The sequence below is a fragment of the Fragaria vesca genome, linkage group LG3 (genome assembly GCF_000184155.1).
Source record: "Fragaria vesca subsp. vesca linkage group LG3, FraVesHawaii_1.0, whole genome shotgun sequence".
Classification (NCBI taxonomy): Eukaryota; Viridiplantae; Streptophyta; class Magnoliopsida; order Rosales; family Rosaceae; genus Fragaria; species Fragaria vesca.
Genome location: NC_020493.1, coordinates 26,883,397 through 26,902,454, shown reverse-complemented (window position 1 = coordinate 26,902,454; position 19,058 = coordinate 26,883,397). Strand labels below are relative to the sequence as shown.

The following is a 19,058-nucleotide window of genomic DNA, read 5'->3' as shown; positions in this document are numbered from 1 at the left end:
AAATTCGTATTGCCCAGACCTTTCATGGTTATGGAAAGCTTCTCCAAAACTCCATGTTTGTTTCCTTACATAAGTAGGACTACATAAAAAAAAATTGGAAGAATTCTCTTGCAGTCATCCATGCATTGCAAAATATCCACAAGTTTTGTAACCAAAAAAATATCCACAAGTTCCCTCATACACCTAGTAGAAGCAGCAGCACAATTTTGGGACAGAACAAAACAGCAATTGCGAACCTTGATCTTTCAACTGAGGGAGAAATACATCACCTGGTTCAAGATGTCGATCATCCATGAATGTTGTGATTCACCTCGCTTGCAGTCCATTGTATAAATTGGATGTAGCCCAAACTCAGAAGCCCAAGATTCGAGTCAAACGAGAAAGAGTGGTCTTTGCCATCTGATGAGATGACAGTTGAGAAGCAAACAAGAATAAGAGATTGCTTTCAAATATGAGCAGCTGAAACGAAAGAGCAGCGGATGATGGTGGTGAAGGAAGAGACGCAGAGGATGCCATTGGAACCAAGCAAACAGTACTAGTTTTTGTTTTTGTGTTTTAAATGGTGGAGTCCACAGTCCGCTTAGGCCCACGACACGTGGCACCACCTAGCGGCACCTCACCTCCGCTTAATTTCTTTTCAATTTTTCTTTTCAATTAATTTCTTGCTGTCATCAGAAACCTGCCACCCATCTTTAGTTGTGTACTCAAAGTCTGAGCCTAAATCACTGCTACACTTCTGCCTGTATTCAACTTGATTGCTGGTCTAGGCAATTATGTCAAATTGTGTACAATATATATAGAGTTCATGATTCACGCATGCATAAACTTACAGTTGAGCTACTCTTTCATTTGCCTTTCTCTGCATCAGCTCTCTTATAGCTTATACATATCCTCCCATCTGATCAAATAGAAACAGATAACTAGCTGTTAACATGAAACACCATCCAAAAAGCCAAACGAAGTGCAACACTAGAATGATAATTAAATTGATGAGCTGAAACAAATAAGCCTAAATATACCATTCACTTTGTAACATTAAGATTTAGCTTGTCTTTTGAGTACAGATCCATCATCTAAGAGAAAAGCAGGACAGCATGATAATTGACAATATACAAAAGGACAGCATGAATAGAAAAGAAGAAACAAGGACAGCATGATAATTGACAATATATATATAAGAGAAATGTAGGTCATGACACAGAGACATACCTTTTTGCTAGAGAATTCAAATGTTGTTGATCATTGAGTTTAACAGAAGTAGAAGCAGTGTTTATGAGGTGGGGGCACTTATCCACATACATGTATTCCAATAGAGGGCACTCAATACCAATAGAACCATTTTCAGTGCAGAACCATGTTAGCTCTGAAAGATTTATCAAAGCTAATTTCTTCAATTGTGGAAAAATGATATATCTGTCAAAGCTGTTGCATGCTTCAATAACTCTACCCAAGTTAGGGCAGCGCTCCACAGAGAGGTCTTCCAATTGCACAAAAGATCGAGCTACATCAAATGGGAATAGAGTTTTCAGTTTTGTACACTTGCAAACTGCCAAAACTTTGAGATTATGAAAGACTGCATGTGGAGCAGGACCATCCCAGATGCTTATTAGTTCGAAGAGAGCGCACAATCTCATCTCGCTCAATTTTGGCAAGAGAATTGTTCCAAGCTCGAGCCGTTCAAATCCAAACACATATTTCATGTGTTCCATGTTTACACAAAATATTGTTTCTAGATTTGTTAGTCTCTGCAACAACTTTTGCGGTAAAAGTGCATTCACCAAGTTGCAGCAAGTTTGCACTTTCAACAACTTGAGATTGCGAAGAGACCCAAGTGGTAAATCGCCAACACACAACTCCTTGAGGTGTTGCAAGTGAAGGAGATGCAACTCTTCCAAGCTCTCGAACAAAGGTTTACTTGGATCCCATGTTGTTGCATTTATCAACTCTTTCAAGTTCTCAAGGCACCCAATGACAGCAACATGCTTCAGCCCATGTAATCTCCCATGCTCATATTCCTTAACAATGTTGTTTACTCCCTTACAATCTCTGTACACCAGTTTTTCTGCTTTCTCTGTCACCACATTGATAAACCAATCCGGTAAGTCATTGATTGTTCTGTCAAGAGTCAAGGTTCTTGAAGCTTCATCATTCGGAGCAAGCATCATCTCCGAAGAGAGATCTCTGCTGATGCATATGTCAAAGTTTACCCAATTTAGCTCAAAGTACCCAATATCTTTGGGTAAGCAAGCTGCATCAGATATGTAAACCTTCAAAATGTTTAAACGGGACAAGCCAACTATCTCATCAAAGTCAGCATTTGTTTCTCCTACTGCTTCCTCGACTTCACTTCCCCATTCCCCAAATTCACATTTCATGTACAATTCTTCCAGTCTATACAACCTCGATATCACTTTGGATGGAATTTTTCGAACACATCCACCAGTGATGTCCAGCATCCTTAGACTGGTCAAATTTCCTATCTCTTTTGGGAAATCCTTATGAGGAAATTTTCTCAAACTAAGAATCTCTACTTTCTTCAGCTTCCCAAGTACGGATATGTCAGTTATTCTATTACAACAATCCAAATGCAAGGCTTGGAGGTTGGTGAGGAGATTGAATGAAGAGGGTAGCACTGAAATACCGGTATAGCTAATATCAAAGACCCTTAGTGCATTTGGACTTTGAAAAAAGTTTTCTGGAATGTCAGATATACCAGCATTATTCTGTAGCAGTAAAATTTGGAGTTCAGAACATACCAAAGTTTCGGGAAGCTTGTTAAGATTGTTCCCCATTAGTGATATTGCCAAGTAGCCTTCATGGGCATCCATTGGCCAATACTTCAAATCACAACCAGCTTTTACGAAAAAGGCATGACCTTCTTCAGACAACAAAATAGACATGGCCGCATTTCGGATGTCACAATGCATTTTTATGCATCCCTTCTTACCATCCAAAAGCAACCCTGAAGCTTGAAGGTATGCGACCAAAGAATGTGCTCTGGCTCTAGCTTCTTGCAACGTGTCAGAATATAGAAGCAAACCTTTTCCAATGCCGTAGGTCAACAATTTTTCAAATGGAATATCATAATCTTCTGGAAACATGCAGCAAAGCAAGAAAAAGGACTTGGCATCATCAAACCTCGAGGTATGATAGCATAACTCTATCCTTCTAAATATATCTCTCTCATCTTTAGTGGGGACAAGTTTAGATGCATTTACTTCTCGAGCTGATTTTTGCAATTCATCCTCATTATCTCCAAATTCCTTTGAAACTGCTTCATTCCATTCTTTCACGTATTTATCTCCAAATTCCCTTGCAGCTTCTTCCAATAAACTTGGCAGACCATCACATTCTCTAACTATTTTCTTCTCTTCATCATCGGAATCGGCAGATCCATGAAAAGGCTTTCTCGACTTCTTCATGAAGAATTTCAAAGAATCATCTTCTGATAGGATCTTGAGAGGAATAGGTTCTTGGCACCCCATAGAATGACAAAGACTCCTGATCCTTGTGGTGAGTAGGACCTTGGAATTGCATCTTTGAAGCTCGTCATAGCTAGGAATTCCAATGCTTGACAAATCTATTATCTCCCAAATGTCGTCCAAGATAATAAGGATCTTCTTTCCTCCCATAATCCTCTCCCTCAATCTACTGGCTCTTTCCACTTCTCCATCCTCCACCAATTCCAATCCGAGCTGATTCACCAATTCACCTTGAATTTTTTGCAAATCAGGGTTTCGGGATATAACAGCCATAACAACATGATCGATAAGCCCAATTCTTTTGGCTTGTGCACTGACGTTTTGCACCATGGCTGTCTTGCCAACACCTCCTCTTCCATAGACCCCAATGACGGTGATATTATCATCTTTCAACATCCTCTTAACCTCATCCATTGCTTCTCTTGTAGCTTCAAATTCTTCAAAATCTACCCTTGGTGTTTGAAGTACTTCTTTCAGAACAACTTTCACAATGTCTTCAACAAGTTCCCTTTCAGATCTGCATTGGAAAAGGTCAAACTCCATCAGGCAACTAATGAATGCAAATGAAATAACACCTTTTGCAATGATAGAAATCATACCTGTAGTTCTTTGTATCCCACCCAGAGAGATTCCCCACTTTTGTTAAATCAGCTCTCCACTGCTTCACCTTCTTTATGTCATACCTTGTAATTCTTGAATGCATTTTAAAGGCTGCTTCATAACTTTTCTTTTGATATCGTACATCAGAGGGATCCACATGATAAAAAATTGGCAGAATTGTATCCTTGCCTTCCATGCATTGAAAAATCTTTGTAATTTCATCTAAACACCATGCAGAAGAAGCATAGTTCTCCGACAGAACAATGATCGCAAACCTTGATTCTTCAATTGCCGTCAGCAGACTTTGAGAAATATCCTTCCCTTTCTTAAGTTGTTCATCATCCTTAAATACTCTTATTACTTTCGTGTTTTGCAATTCATGGTATAAATGGGATAGAAAACCCTTGCGGGTGTCATTACCCCGAAAGCTCACAAAGACATCATGCTTCCACTGAGGAGCTGGTTCAGCTGAACCTCCAAAAATTGGAAAACAAGAATAAGAACATTTTTAAAATCCAACAAAGAGAAACAAAAGGGAAACCACAACAGAAAACAAGCTAAAAGGGAGGTTGACAGATCATAATAAAGTGACAGAAGCACAAGAAGACATATAGCTAAGAAAGTAAGAACTGAGTAACTCACAATTTCCATTAGAGGATTCTGATGTTGCTTCAACTGCTTCAAAATCCTTGGTGCACTGTTCCACAATGGAATCTTCATCTGACTCTGATTCCACAATGGGATCTTCATCTGACTCCGAAATAATTTCAATAGTCTTCATTTGACTGCACATAGACTCCATAATGGCTTGGACAAGATCATTGTCAGTCCTACAAGGAAGAATTAAGAGTCAAATAATAGTCAACTATATATCTTGGTAATGGAGATGGCTACTCTCATGATGCTTACTTGTAATAACGTTTTTTCAACCCAGACAAATAACCCACTTTTGTTAAAGCATCTCTCCACTGCTGAACCTTCTGAGGTGGGTATCGCCCAGACCTTTCATGCTTGGCGAAAGCATCCTGAAAACTCCCCTTTTGCTTTCTTACATTACTGGCTTCAACCTTGTAAAAAACTGGAAAAATTGTAAAGCCGTTCTCCCTGAATTGACACAACTTTGTAAGTTCCTCCAAACACCAAGCAGAAGAAGCATAATTTTGGGACAGAACAACAACCGCCAACTTTGATTCTTCAATTGCCTTTCGGAGAGAGGGAGACATAGCATCCCCTACTTGAAAATCTGAATAATGATCCATAAACGTTGTGATCTTCCTCTGTTGCAGCCTATCGTATAATTGCAATATAAAACCATTTGGAATGTCACCACTCTTGTAACTCAAAAACACATCATCCTTCCAGCGACGAGCTGTTGATGATGATGCTTCATTTGATGCAGCAGTTTCTGGGGAGGTCGAAGCCATTGAAAACAACCAGAAGAAAACCAACAGTAAGGGAAATTAAGGAAGAGAGGCTATGTTTAATAATACCAGCATACTGTCCACACACACAAAGCCCCTAAGTCTTTGTTGACCCCTCAGTCTTTGTATTTTCAAGTTGAAATGTCATCCACCAACTAATCCTTGCTCCTTTTACACTTCCACAGTTCCACTCCAGTAAATATTCCCTATTTCTTATGAGCAATATTCTTAATTTTCATTTCCCTTACACAATTACACTATTAACTTTGCCTTCCTGGTTTGCAGACCAATTTTATCACTGTTAAGGTGAATTGGTATTTCCTCTCTTTACCTACTGTTCCCGTAGCAGATCAAACATCACAACTGGTTTTATCCTGTTAAGTGTAAACAGTAAACCTTTCTACCATCAAGCTAACCATAACACTTGACATAACAATGCGTCAATGAAATCATGACGAAGGTGGCAATTTCATACTAAAACAGTAAAAATCAAACTCAGATCAACCCAATATACCATTAAACAATTTAAAAGAAGAACTCAATCCAAGTTTTGATCAAAGTTTGTAAATTTGGTGTAGCAGGAATACAAAAAGCAACCGATAAATGAGCACAAAATTGTAAAGCTATATATGGAGCAGAAATGAGAGTAGTGAGAGGAACTTGCCGGAATTTCAAACGTGATAGGGTAGAGAGGAGAAAGCGAGTGATCTCCACGCGCGGAACCGGAGCGTTTCAGTAGAGACTGAGCGGCCACCTCTTCGAATATGTCTGCGCGGTCTTTTCTCGGTTGGCATCTGGCATCTTTGATGAGACATTGGACGCTCACCCAAAAATAAAATTAAAAAAATTGGTACGGGCTGGGCTTTTTTTGCGGGCTGGGCAGACACGATGCGGGCCTAGGCGGATTGGGTGTTGGTGGGCCGACTCGGGCTGGGGGCGCCACCCTTGATGAAAATACTAAAACTATTGCCCTGTGTCAGCTTATCTAATCAGATACACAGATCACAGAAGCACAGTAATGGAAAAAGAATGGGATAGCTACTCGACCATGAATGCGTCTGCGCGGTCTTTAAAAATTAAAAAAATTGGTGTGGGCTGGGCCTATTGCGGGCTAGGAGGAGTCTATGCTGATGGGCCGCGTCGGGTTGGGGGTCCCACCGTTACAAATAAAAAATTCGTTAGCCACCAATAGGAAGCGTGGAACTCAAACTGTATCATTAATTAAAAACCTCGAGGGCGCCAGAACAACTGGTTTGAAGTCCGCGACTTCCCTCCGGACCCCTCCAATCTCCAAAATCCCACACTCTCTTTTTTTCCCACCCCTCAACTTTTCAAAATTGCACTTCCGCCCCAAATCTAGAACAAGTATTCCCAAATCCCCAATCGCCCCCCATCAACCCTAATCGATCGCCTCCTCCACCGCTCGCCGAGCCCACAATTCAACTTCTCCGAGCTCACGGAGCCCTCCCGGTCCTGAATTCGGCCCAATTTCGACGAATTGGCATGGTTTCTAGGTTACCGATGGGTACCAGTTCGAGTTGACGACGAAATTGATCGAATATTCCGACGAGTCTGAGTGAATTCGACGTGGGTTTGGTTCGGATTTAGTGAAAGGTTGAGTCTTGAAAGGGGCTGTGATGGCCTACGAGCTCTCAGATAGCAGTGGTGAGTTGAATTTTTTGGTATAAAGATTCGTGCTTTTTGGGTTCTCATAGTTTTTGTTGAGCTCCAATTTTTGAGTTGTATGTTAATGTGATTGAATTTTGGGTTATTGATTGTTTTGGGTTTTTGATTTTGTTGTTCAAGTACTGATTTTGATGGCATTTGGTTCAGTTTTGGGTTTCTTTTGATTGAATTGAGGTAATGTTGATGATATGCATTGTAGGTAATGAGATGATAGAGATTGAGGGTGATGGTTTGTGCTAGAGATTGAAGTCATTGCTATGCTTTTTGTGTTGAATTTGAATACTATAAGCCAGCCTTTTATATTCTAGCCATAGTTGATGTGCAGAGAAAGGAACGGTAATGTGAGTAACAAGAGGCAGAATAGCATTGAGAGTTTGGATAGAGATTACGATACATGTGCTTTGTGATGGTTTGTTTGGGGGATATGCTAGAAAAGTTGGTGAGTGAGGCTAGAATTTAGTGTAGGAATAGTGACAGTAGTCAGACGGTGTATTTTAAGAATGAAACTTGTATTTCTATTTTATGTTATTAACCTGCAGTAACGGTTGTATGTAATGTACAATGACTATTGGAGAAAGGGTGATCTCTTTCATCTTTTCTTTTTCGTTTAACATTGATGCCGCAGTTAGATGGTAAAAGTAAATTTTTTGATAGACTGTATAGGTTTAGAACATATTCTTAGAAATGGTTTGTCTGCAATAAAAAATCCATGTTTGTTCTTTATACATATGTTTTATGCCTGTGTTATGAGACTCATATCAAAGGAGTGTCCTGTTGTATTTTGCATGCAGTATTGACATGTATATAATCAAATGAGGTGATTTTCTGTGGATAGGAATGAAAGAAGATTTAATGTTTTGCTATGCAAAGTTGTGCAATATCTAAGGGCCATGTTTCTAGAAAACAATAGTTGTGTATAATCTGAGTGACCTTGTACAGGAACGGATGATGACCTTCCCCCATCTCATCAAAACCGATTTCAAAGAGGAGGCCGAAGTTCTGGGAATGGAAGATCTACAGCTGTTGGTTCTGCTCCATTACCTAGGATGCACGGTGATATGGAAACACAGATCCACCACATTGAGCAAGAAGCGTACTGTTCAGTTCTGCGGGCATTTAAAGCCCAATCCGATGCCATCACCTGGGTAGGTGTTTGTTCATGTTATTGTTTCTTGTTTTTCTTATATATCAAGTAGATTTGAAAGTCGGTATTCTTACGTAATTTTCAGGAGAAGGAAAGTTTAATAACAGAACTTAGAAAGGAGCTGAGAGTATCGGATGAGGAACACAGAGAACTTTTGTCCAGGGTCAATGCCGATGACATGATCCGAAGAATAAGGTTTGATTATATGGGGGAATATTTCTCTCAGCAGCAAATCTATTATACTTTTGTTCTGTTCTGATTTTTTTTTTTTTTCATGTGAAATATCATAATAGAGAGTGGAGAAAAACCAGTGGTCCTCAGCGCAGTACACTTAATGCTGCTCAGCCTGTTCATGACCCTATACCTAGTCCGACTGTTTCGGCATCACGTAAGAAACAGAAAACGTCACAGTCTGTAGCTTCTTTATCACATGGTGGTGCTCCATCTCCAGTGCTGCCTCCATCCATGCAACCTTCTTCATCAGCCTTGAGACGAGGTCCTCCTCCAGGAGCTCGGAGCAAGAAGTCAAAATCAGTATGTAGAAATAAATTGAACTAAAAAAATGTGGCTATGAAGTTTATGGTAGGATCAATTAATCTGTTTTTGCTAAAACGGAGTATGTTGCTTCTTCCCTCTGAAGTCCACGCAGGTCCCTTCTACAAGTATTACTGGAAGGCCCCAACCCCCAACTCGAGGTTCTTCAGGTGGCTTTGTGGCTACTGAGCCTGCTGAGGCGACAACTTATGATCCGTTAATAGGAAGAAAAGTATGGACAAAGTGGCCTGAGGACAACAATTTCTATGAGGCTACAATAACTGATTACAACCATATTCAGGTATATACTCTTGCATTGACTGAAATCATCTGAACTTAGAGTAAGCTTAGTAATTAGCAGCCAGGATCTGTTCCTAATATTATAGTTGTCAAAATTTGACAGGGCCTACATGCTTTGGTTTATGATATGTATACAGAGAGCGAAACATGGGAATGGGTCAACCTAAAAGAGGTAAAACCTGCTGCTTATTTTACTGTTTTATGTATTGTTCTAACCATTTCCTTTTATAATAGATCCATGTCTCATAATTTGGAAATGTAAGAGTCTGAACTTTTGTGGTTTTTCCTTTTTTGCATTTTGACAAATGAATGACAATTTCTCATGATCTGATTCTGAGAATGTGTAAATAAAATTCTCTGTTGTGTTCATTTTGCAATTCAATTTAATATGTAAATAACATTGGGTCGGCTTTGCTTTGCTATCCGATGTGAAGTTTTCTCATTTACTTCATTATTTTGGTACACATTTATTTTAGTTACCTTGATTTCACCACAAATATCTTTCATAGATAAAACTCTTGCTCTTTGGCCCTGAGCACTACTTCACAAAATTTAATAAATAATATTGTAGACTTTTCCCACAGACTCATGGAAAGCATTCGAGTCATGTCCTCCCCTGTGCAATGTGTAGACACACATGATAATGAGGACCATGAAAACATATGATGCATATCACGTATGTCAAGTTGTCAACATGTGGTACATAGGTGAATATGGCATTGTGATGGCTGTATCAGTATGGAAACTAGATGTTACTATTTGAAAGGTTTGGATAACCATTCTTGCATCATTGTAACAGTCCTATGCTTGGCATTTTCTTCTGCCTGTAGCTATTATAACATAGCTGAGCAGCAGAGGCCTAGTGGTGAAAGTAGAACATATAAGATATAGTGACATGGTTGGCTTGCTTCCAGGAAATAATGAAAAACTATATTAAATGTTTTTGCAAATGGGATAGCTGCACACTTAAAACAATATGGGACGATATTGTTAACGGAACCTTTTCTGCTGAAAGGGGTAGCTGCATACCAGTTGTCTTTATCCTTTATTGTTTCTTTATGCTTGTGTATTCCTAAGAGAGGACTAGCTGAATATATAGTATGCAATCAACTCTATTCATGCTACTGGGTTTTCAAATACTTGACAAATTTGGTCACTTTATGATCCATGCTCATTTTCCCAACTCTAACTGTTGTACCTTCAAATGGTAGATATCTCCTGAAGATATTCGGTGGGATGGTGATGATCCTGGAGTTTCTCGTAGGGGTGGTCGGCCTGGACCTGGCCGAGGGACTAAGAAGGCCATTGGACGTGGTGGTGCAGTTTCAGGTGCAGGAAGGGGTAGAGGGACCATAAAAGGTCATTCTAAAAAGGATTTGCCTCCACAACAAAATGGCATTGTCAGGAAGGCCATGACTGACATTGAAATACTTCATACTGACTCATTAATTAAAGAGGTAAGGAAACTTGTAACGAGTTTTCCATGTTCCCCAATTAGGTGCTGGTCGCTTATATATCCCTCTTTGCTTGAAACTACAGGTTGAGAAGGTTTTCGGTGCTAGCCATCCCGACCCCAGGGAGATTGAGAAAGCAAAGAAAGTTCTCAAAGTAAGAACCACTTTATTTATTTATTTGCATTACATCAAGTTTTTTGTTGCTGGGATTATGATTGGTTCTTTAAATTGCAGGAGCATGAACAGGCATTGATCGATGCAATCGCAACACTTGAAGATGCATCAGATGGTGAAAGTGGTAATAACTAATTATATATAAATAACCCATGTCCACTTTTACATAGTAAAGCTCCTCTGCCTTTATTGTATTCTTAGTCGTGGTTGGTCAGATTTGACTGTTACTCACTCGGTGCGGCTTTTTTTGTTAAAATTTGTTTGCGAGGCTCCCAAAATGGTGTTACCATCTTTGATCATCTTTTACCATCTTAACATAAGGAAGGGTAGATACAAACACCCATTTTTTTGCCATAGTGAGGTGGAATACCTGAATTAAACTAGCTTGTCCACAAATTTCAATGGATGTATTTTGTTGCAGTGAATGTATCTAGGTGGCACCAGAGCTGCGCAAGGTTTTATTAAGTTTTGTTGATGACCACTACAATCTTTCTAATATTGGCTTTCAAAACAGATGAACATACATTCTCTCAAAGACAACCAATGGACCAAGACCGAGGATGGAGAAAACGGCAATATGATGAAATGGCAGATGGTCAGGCAGTAGATGGTTCAAATGGTACCAAAATCATGAGAGACGGTGGAATTGCATCTGATGACCAACGTTTTGTAGGCGATGGCATATGATATTCTGAGCTTTGTAATGCTCAGTTGTAGTCCTGCTTGTAATGTAGTGTTGTGCCATATCCTAACTCCATGACCAGCCAACTGAATACTACTTGGCTTTTCTGTTTATTGGTTAGTGGTAAGCTTTAGGTGTCATTTCATTTAGTATAACCTTAAGCCCAGATATAATCTTCCGTAATGGCCCTTTTGCCTTCTCTTTTCTTTTTTGGTGCAATGAATGACACTTGACCATGTGTAAAGATTGTTTTAGTGATGGCACTCTCAAATATCCATTGTTTTGTCTATGATTGATCATGACTCGTAAGAAAATACAAAAAATACTGTTTACACTGATGGCACGGAGCATGCAAAGCAATAAGCTTGTGCAAATTACACACTACATGAAGTTAGCATATGCACAACATTCAGCGGCTCACGTCCAAGAGGAGAATCTGATGACTTTCAGCATAGGATGACCCCATTCAAATGGTTGATTATCTACAATGATACAATAAATTCAAGGATAAGGTTCACCATCTGTGTATCATAAGCTGCGCCTTCCATTTGGAAGTGGCTAACTCCTTCAATAAGGTGTGTTTCGACACGCCCTGCCGCAGAACTTAGCTTGTTCTTCAGTTGCTTCACACTTGTAAACCCATCTCGAGTCCCCATTACAAAAAGTTTTGGTTTCGGGGATTGTAGGATGGCTTTGTGGTGTCTCCCAAAAAGAATTGAGGCAGTCATGCCAAAAGGATACCCCAGACTCACATATCCCACAACTTGTTCAATCTGATCAACTGCTGACCCTGCAATTGGGGCACCTACACCAGAACATGAGGGAAGATTATACACATGAGCACTGGACTTATTCTGCTAAAATAAAAAGAAATTGGCTTACCGACAAACAAACAAAGTGGACTAGCCGACTAGGCTCAACATATTTTATCGAAGGTTCAAAAATACTTCAGACACAGTCCATAACAGAACAATCCTAAACCGGTCCTGTTGACAAGAGTGATATAGCTTGAGCACCATTCTTCAAGAAAGAGCCATTTAGTTCTCATAGTGTTTTATTACTTATTTTCTCCTGTCAATGAGCTTTATAGTTAATGTTACACGGTAGTATAACCAAGACATGCATAACTAAAAGATTGTGTAAAGTGTAAACTTTATATAAGTGAAGGTGCAAGAGTAAGAGGCAGCAGTAAGAAGTACATACAAATTAACCCCTAAGACCAAAAATTTAACTTTTGGCCACATTTACACAGTAGTTCCCAAATCAAAACTTCTACAATTAAGTAAATTGCATAAGAGTCTGCATCATACTCCTAGCTCACAGCTCTATTCGAATATCAAGCTTCTCAATAACATGCCCTTTTTAATCCAGACACATCTACTTACCAGTTTATTGCTATATTTTGTTTTATTTCCTTTAATTTTTGAGGGTCCAAGTGGTGTATGTGATTCACTGATAATTGTATGCTAGGTATTAGAATGAGAAAAACTCGGTAACCTTTTTCAGTAGTGGAACTAGTTCTATATGTCCTTTCAATAAGTCTCCAGATTCAGACACATAAATCAAAACCAACGCTTCTATACATTTCCCCGTAGAATAAGAACATAACCTTCATTTCACCCGTGAGCAACGCAAAGAACATATGGAGTTCATTTGCAAACTAGAAAAAAAATTCACTACGGTAGCAGACCTAAAGATCCCACTTATTTTCACTTGTCAAAACCCCAAATTCGGACGTTGAGTTGAGCAAAAGAAAAATTATAAAAATTCCGAAATCAGCGAGGTAAAACAAAATATGAGGTTTCCAAAACTGTTAGCAAATCACATCTCAAGCACGAAGCAGTCAGTTCAGCTTGATACAAGGATATACTAACACAGCCATTACCTTCTATTCAAAGATGAGTAAGATCACTTCTAGTTACTAACTAGTAACTACACTCAAGTCATCGACCCCCATCATTCAGATAATCAATCAAGAAACTACCACAGGCCAAGACACTTCTACCTTAACAAGAAACTATAATTGTTCCTTGCACACAATCCACAGATCCCCAAAATCACCCACCTAAGCCAATTAAACAACCAAATCCACAAACTACCGACATAAAAAAAAACTCTCCTTTATTTTACAACACACTTGATCCAACAAAAATGCATATCCATTGTCTACACAATTCTTAACCATAAACACACTTGATCCACATAAAACGAACCAAACACGATTCTAAACTACGCACATACACAAATTAAGCGTATACCTGCAGAAGAACCCACAAGCAAAATTCTATTGGCATCCAAATTGTCAGAGACCCATTTGCAGACAGCAATGACATCTTTGATTTCAGCAAACCCAGTAAGAGAAGCCTTCCCAGTTGACCTCCCAACTCCTCTCATGTCAAAGGTGACAGCTTGCAAACCTTTCTCAGCTAACCCAGTTGCCATGCCTCTCAAAAGGCCTTGACAGCCACCAAGGACAGAGTAGGGATGGACCAGAACCACCACAGGATCATTGCCCTCTTTGGCTTCTCTGGGTCTGAAGAGCCGTGTGTTGAGCTTGGCTCCATCACTGGTCTCAACTGTGCAGGTCTCAACAGTACAGTTTGACATAGTTAGAAACGGGTTGTGGACTTCTGGGTGTGTTTGGTTGGGGAAGTGAAATAGACAAATAGCGGTGGGTGGCGTTGTGAAGGAATCAAAGAGTGAAGGAAACTGGTTAATGTCAGTAGTTTTTTTTTTTTTTGGGTTCTTCGATAGATGTCCTTATCAGTAATTGTACGAAAACCTGTGTTTGACGGCCTAACTAATACATGCCAAAATGGGTGCATGCCTTTTGTAACCAGCTACGATATAATATATGTAGAAGAAACCCTACAGTATAAACCAAAGCTTCTTAGTTTGTTACCCTAGATCTAGAATACAGAAGAAAAAGGGTTCTGGAGGTTGATATTGATAATGACGACGAGCATTTTGAGTACCGGCCGGATGTTAGATGATGATGGCAGACCACAAAGAACTGGTATATAGATGATTCCGGCCTCTCTTTCCTTCTCTCTTTGCCAATGACCTTTCCTATAGTTACTGTCCCCTCCAAATACAAAGCGAGGGTTATTTACTTTTGTTTTTAGTTCACATTTATATTGATCGTTCTCTTCGTTTTTTTTTTTTCTCTTGGTTTTTGGGTTGCAATTTGATACGAGTTCTTTTGCGCCAATATTTATGTTTTCTAACTGATCTAGTTATGCAAAAAACTGATCTAGTTATGCAATTACTGCGAGTTATTTTTTAATGAAACTTGTTTGTAGTCTGCTTCTTCTAACTTGTTTTTCTTGTTTGTTCTCTTTTAATTTTTGTTTGTTTATGAATTTGAGGTAATCATCACCTAGTACAACATTCCCGGTCATTCTTGTAGATAATCGTCAATGCTTTGATCTATAGTTCTATCTACTGTATTAAAGTTCCATCAAATCAAAGGCTTTCATTATTGTTATGTATAAATTATGGGTACATGAAGCATTGAGAAGAATGGTGGTCTCGGTAGATAGGTGGATTCTTCTGAGTAGTTCTTGTAGGTTTTTTTTCCCTTCCAGTTTTTCTAATGTGTGAGGGTAATATTGGAAATTTATGGGTCAAAAAACAAATGTAGTGGTGAACGTCAATTAGAGATTCAGATTTTATATGTAATGAAGATTTCTTAACATAAACGGACGCCTTAATTTTGGGCCTCGTACATATTCTAACTGAACTTTTTTGTCTATAGGCCGGGCCTATCACTGTAGTAGGCCCTTGTATAATAGAGAAGTGTTTTGGTAAAAGATTGCCTATGGGTTATGGCCCTTGCAAAGTTCATTGGTCATTTTTAAAAATAATTTTGAGCTGATGTACATATGATCTTACAATATGTACACATGATGATAATATATGTGATGGATGGCATGCAGGGACAGTGTGGAGTGCATGTGCACACATAATCACAACAGCAATTGGGGTCGGAGTTCTGAGTCTTGCTTGGGCAATGGCACAACTTGGCTGGGTTGCTGGCAGTCTTCTTTTCTTGTTTATCTCCGCAACTTCGCTCTTCACAGCTACTCTGTTAGAAGATTGCTACAGGAGTCCAGACCCTGTAACTGGAAGGAGGAACTACACTTACATGGAGGTTGTCAAATCCTATTTAGGTAACTCCTCATTTACTTGCTAGCTTATATATGCAATTTTTATTTTTTTTTTTCTTGTTCAATCATACATGGCCGTAACTGACTGATTATCCTTTGTTAATGAAATATATGCGAATGTATCAGGTGGAACAATGTACAAGTTCTGTGGATTCATCCTATATACGGATCTCGTTGCTGTTTCAGTCGGCTATTCAATCACTGCGGCAAAAAGCATGTTGTACGTTTATGAATTGAACAAATTAACCTATCTATGTAGTTTTTGAAGAAAAGAAATTTGATATATATAGTACTCAGCTAGGTATAAGATCCCCATTAACATGTTATGTTATGCATGAAAATGGAAACCAAATTAGCTATGTCTGTTGTTTAACATAATTAAGCACCATCCATTAGCACCTTGAATGAAAGCTCTTTCGGGTCTTAGAATCTATTTCCACAACTTTGATAAAAGGGTTGAGGCTTTTATTTCTTGCTTTGAAGTTGTGTGTGTGTGTGTGTGTGTATGAGACTACATTCAGCAGTTTGTTATAGAATTGAACGAAGTGTCTAGACGCTTGTTCTGTTTCCAAACTGTGTGACCTATACAATCACAAGACAATGATGGATGTACTCAGACTGTTAATTTGTACATCTGTTGATACTATGTATTTGCTTTTGTTCTAATATATTGCAATTTAAGTGTAAATTTGATCTTTACTTGACAGGGCTATCCAGAAATCCATCTGCCGTCAGAGAAGTGGCGGTGCTTCCTCGTGCAGGTTTTCCAACATACCGCACGGACTTGGATTTGGGATTGTGCAGGTTGTTCTATCTCAAATCCCAAACTTTCACAAGCTGGCTTGGCTCTCAAAGCTTGCAGCACTCATGTCTTTTGGCTATGCTTCTATAGCAATTGGCCTCTCTATTGAAAAAATAATCTCAGGTATGTGATTCAAATTGTTTGTTCCTCATCAAGGATCAAATCAAATTTTTCTACCAAATAAATTATTTTAAGACTCTCTCTTACATGTGCAGGGCCGGAAGGGAAAACATCTCTCTCTGGATTGCACCAGGCTCCATCGGAAAAGGTGTGGAGTATATTCACAGCAGCTGGAGACATCGCGCTTTCTTACGTATTTACAGTGACGGTCATTGAGATCCAAGTAAGATAAAAATGCATTCATGTTTGTTAAATCACATTAGGTCTCCTAATTAAAGCTATAACTAGAACATTAGAATGCTTTGCTCGTTTTGAAGATGCAGTATATATTAAGTCCTTGTAATTTTCTTACTCAGGACACTCTAAAGTCATCACCACCAGAAAACAAAGTGATGAAGAAGGCCACCAAAATAGGGGTTATGGTGATGACTATATTGTTCATCTTGTGTGGTACCTTGGGTTATGCTGCATTTGGAGACGAAAAAGTTCCAGAAAATCTCATGGCTGGTTTTCTATCGCAGAAGGCCTTCTGGATAGTGGACTTGGCCAATGTCTTCGTTGTTGTGCACTTGGTGGGTGCATTTCAGGTATATATCTTTTAGATGAATCTAACTCGACTGCATGTACTCAATAAATCAATATAAATAGTATCCATGTCCCTAATGATTGTGTTGGATATATGTACAGGTTTTTTCCCAACCAGTGTACCGCTTGATTGAAGTGTGGGCTGCTAGGAGATGGCCTAAGTCTGGCTTTGTAACCAAGGAAACGGCTGTCAGCTTTGGAAGGGTGAAGTTTGACGTAAACATGCTTCGCTTGTCCTGCAGAACAGGCTTTGTGCTTTTGACTACTGTGATTGCCACAGCACTGCCTTTTTTCTCTGATATGTTGGCACTACTTGGCGCTATCGGCTTTTGGCCGCTTACCATCTACTTCCCGTTGCAGCTGCACATTGCACAGAAGAAGATTCAACGAGCATCCCTCCGTTGGTTTGGCCTGCAGCTGCTGAGTGTTGTGTGCTTCCTAATTTCAGTTGCTGCAGCCTGTGGTGCAGTCCACGGTGTGCACAAGGGTCTGAAGGTCAACCGACCCTTTCAGTTCAAGGAGTGAATCTTTTTTAGTTGTTAGTTAATGTGGTTTTAGACTAATGTCTGCTACTGACCGACTTAGGGAGCTAATATTTCTGAATAATTCTGGCGAATATTTTAAAACAACTTTCTTTCTCACTAGAATTTATATACTTCGATGTCCCGTATTTCGGACTGCTTGCAAACCCATGGTACAAGCTTCATATTCAGTGATGTTGGTGCATGGAAATTTCAGTTTGACTGAAAAAGGGAGATACTAACTAGCACTGTGCCCACACCGTTCCTTAGCTGTTCCACTCTCTGACTACCTGGTTTGATTTCTTACTAAAAAGATTTCTTTTCATTTTAGATTAAATTCAGTTTACTCTCTGAGATTTGGGGTATTGACTTTATTTCAATCACCATTCTCTCAATTTTAAACATTTACCCCCTTAATTTTCTAATTTTCTTCAGCTTTGCCAATTTGTTAAGATTCCGTTAAATTTGAACGTTAATTTTAACATTATTGCTCACTTTAAGAGCTAATACAATCATTTAAGAACAAAAATCACACTTTAGGGCCCCTATTCTAAGATTTCATGCTAGCATTTAACATCCAAATTAGATGAAATTTTAACAAATAGTAATGAAAATTGGAAAAATTAGAGGGTAAATTTTCAAATTTGAGAGAACGAGGGCTGAAATGAAATCAACCCCAAACTTCAGAAGAGTAAACTGAATTTAATCATTTCATTTTCAATAGTGGTGCATTCAGGAAGTACTTAAGAGTTAATCCACTACTCAAATATGACTGAATGGTAGAGACAAGGGTAGATCTCCAGTGAACCAAATAAAGGATTTCAAGATGATTCGAGGACAAGAACAATTCAGGTTCAAGAGAGAAAGAAATGATTCCTTGGAGCCCTTTGGAAGGCAACAACTAATGTGTCACAACTGATGCCTTCCTAGTTGCAAAAATCATTTGACCAAAACATGCATGAACAAAGTTAGTCGTGATCGACTTCGTTGCATCGTGGCAGAGGAGAGAAAAAAGATGAAGAGGATGACATAAAGACTGAAAATTTTGGTTGCTCTGGTATTGTTCTTGTTGGATTTGTTGTGCAGAACTACATTGCTAAAAAGAAAAACCAGAGCAGCAGCTATATTTGCCCCACACATTTCACCAAGAACTTCAACAAGAAAAAGGTTTCTAGAGGTTGATATTGATAATGGCGAGCATTTTGACTACCGGCCGGCTGTTAGATGATGATGGTAGACCACAAAAAAACTGGTATATATATGATCCCGGCCTCTCTTTCCTTCTCTCTTTGCCAATTACCTTCCCTATAGTTACAGTGCCCTCCAAATGCAAAGCGAGGGTTATTTACTTTTGTTTTTAGTTCACATTTCTCTCTCTCTCTCT

General features: G+C 39.1%; 5 protein-coding genes across 5 annotated transcripts; 2 read left to right on the top strand and 3 right to left on the bottom strand.

The window, feature by feature from the left end:
• Positions 1–1,190: 1,190 nt before the first annotated feature.
• Positions 1,191–3,812, bottom strand: LOC101312430 (probable disease resistance protein At4g27220-like). The gene has a single exon (XM_004296262.1). The coding sequence runs from the start codon at positions 3,810–3,812 to the stop codon at positions 1,191–1,193; it is 2,622 nt and encodes an 873-aa protein (XP_004296310.1).
• Positions 3,813–4,032: 220 nt separating this feature from the next.
• On the bottom strand, positions 4,033–5,506 carry LOC101312141. Its single transcript, XM_004296261.1, has 3 exons — positions 4,992–5,506; positions 4,725–4,912; positions 4,033–4,556 (listed from the first exon to the last, which is right to left on the bottom strand). Exons 1-3 carry the CDS (start codon positions 5,504–5,506, stop codon positions 4,033–4,035), a joined length of 1,227 nt encoding a protein of 408 aa, XP_004296309.1.
• A 1,566-nt stretch (positions 5,507–7,072) lies between these two features.
• On the top strand, positions 7,073–11,752 carry LOC101303403. Its single transcript, XM_004295095.1, has 10 exons — positions 7,073–7,168; positions 8,129–8,334; positions 8,419–8,528; positions 8,627–8,867; positions 8,974–9,168; positions 9,271–9,339; positions 10,379–10,624; positions 10,707–10,775; positions 10,856–10,919; positions 11,310–11,752. The coding sequence occupies exons 1-10, from the start codon at positions 7,141–7,143 to the stop codon at positions 11,480–11,482; spliced, it is 1,401 nt and encodes a 466-aa protein (XP_004295143.1). The 5' UTR covers positions 7,073–7,140; the 3' UTR covers positions 11,483–11,752.
• LOC101308655 lies at positions 11,734–14,084 on the bottom strand. The gene is made up of 2 exons (XM_004295114.1): positions 13,736–14,084; positions 11,734–12,282 (listed from the first exon to the last, which is right to left on the bottom strand). The coding sequence occupies exons 1-2, from the start codon at positions 14,082–14,084 to the stop codon at positions 11,960–11,962; spliced, it is 672 nt and encodes a 223-aa protein (XP_004295162.1). The 3' UTR covers positions 11,734–11,959.
• Positions 14,085–14,429: 345 nt separating this feature from the next.
• On the top strand, positions 14,430–17,678 carry LOC101311848 (amino acid permease 8-like). The gene is made up of 7 exons (XM_004296260.1): positions 14,430–14,493; positions 15,416–15,649; positions 15,773–15,866; positions 16,354–16,571; positions 16,664–16,791; positions 16,925–17,155; positions 17,256–17,678. Exons 1-7 carry the CDS (start codon positions 14,430–14,432, stop codon positions 17,676–17,678), a joined length of 1,392 nt encoding a protein of 463 aa, XP_004296308.1.
• The last annotated feature ends 1,380 nt before the right edge of the window (positions 17,679–19,058 follow it).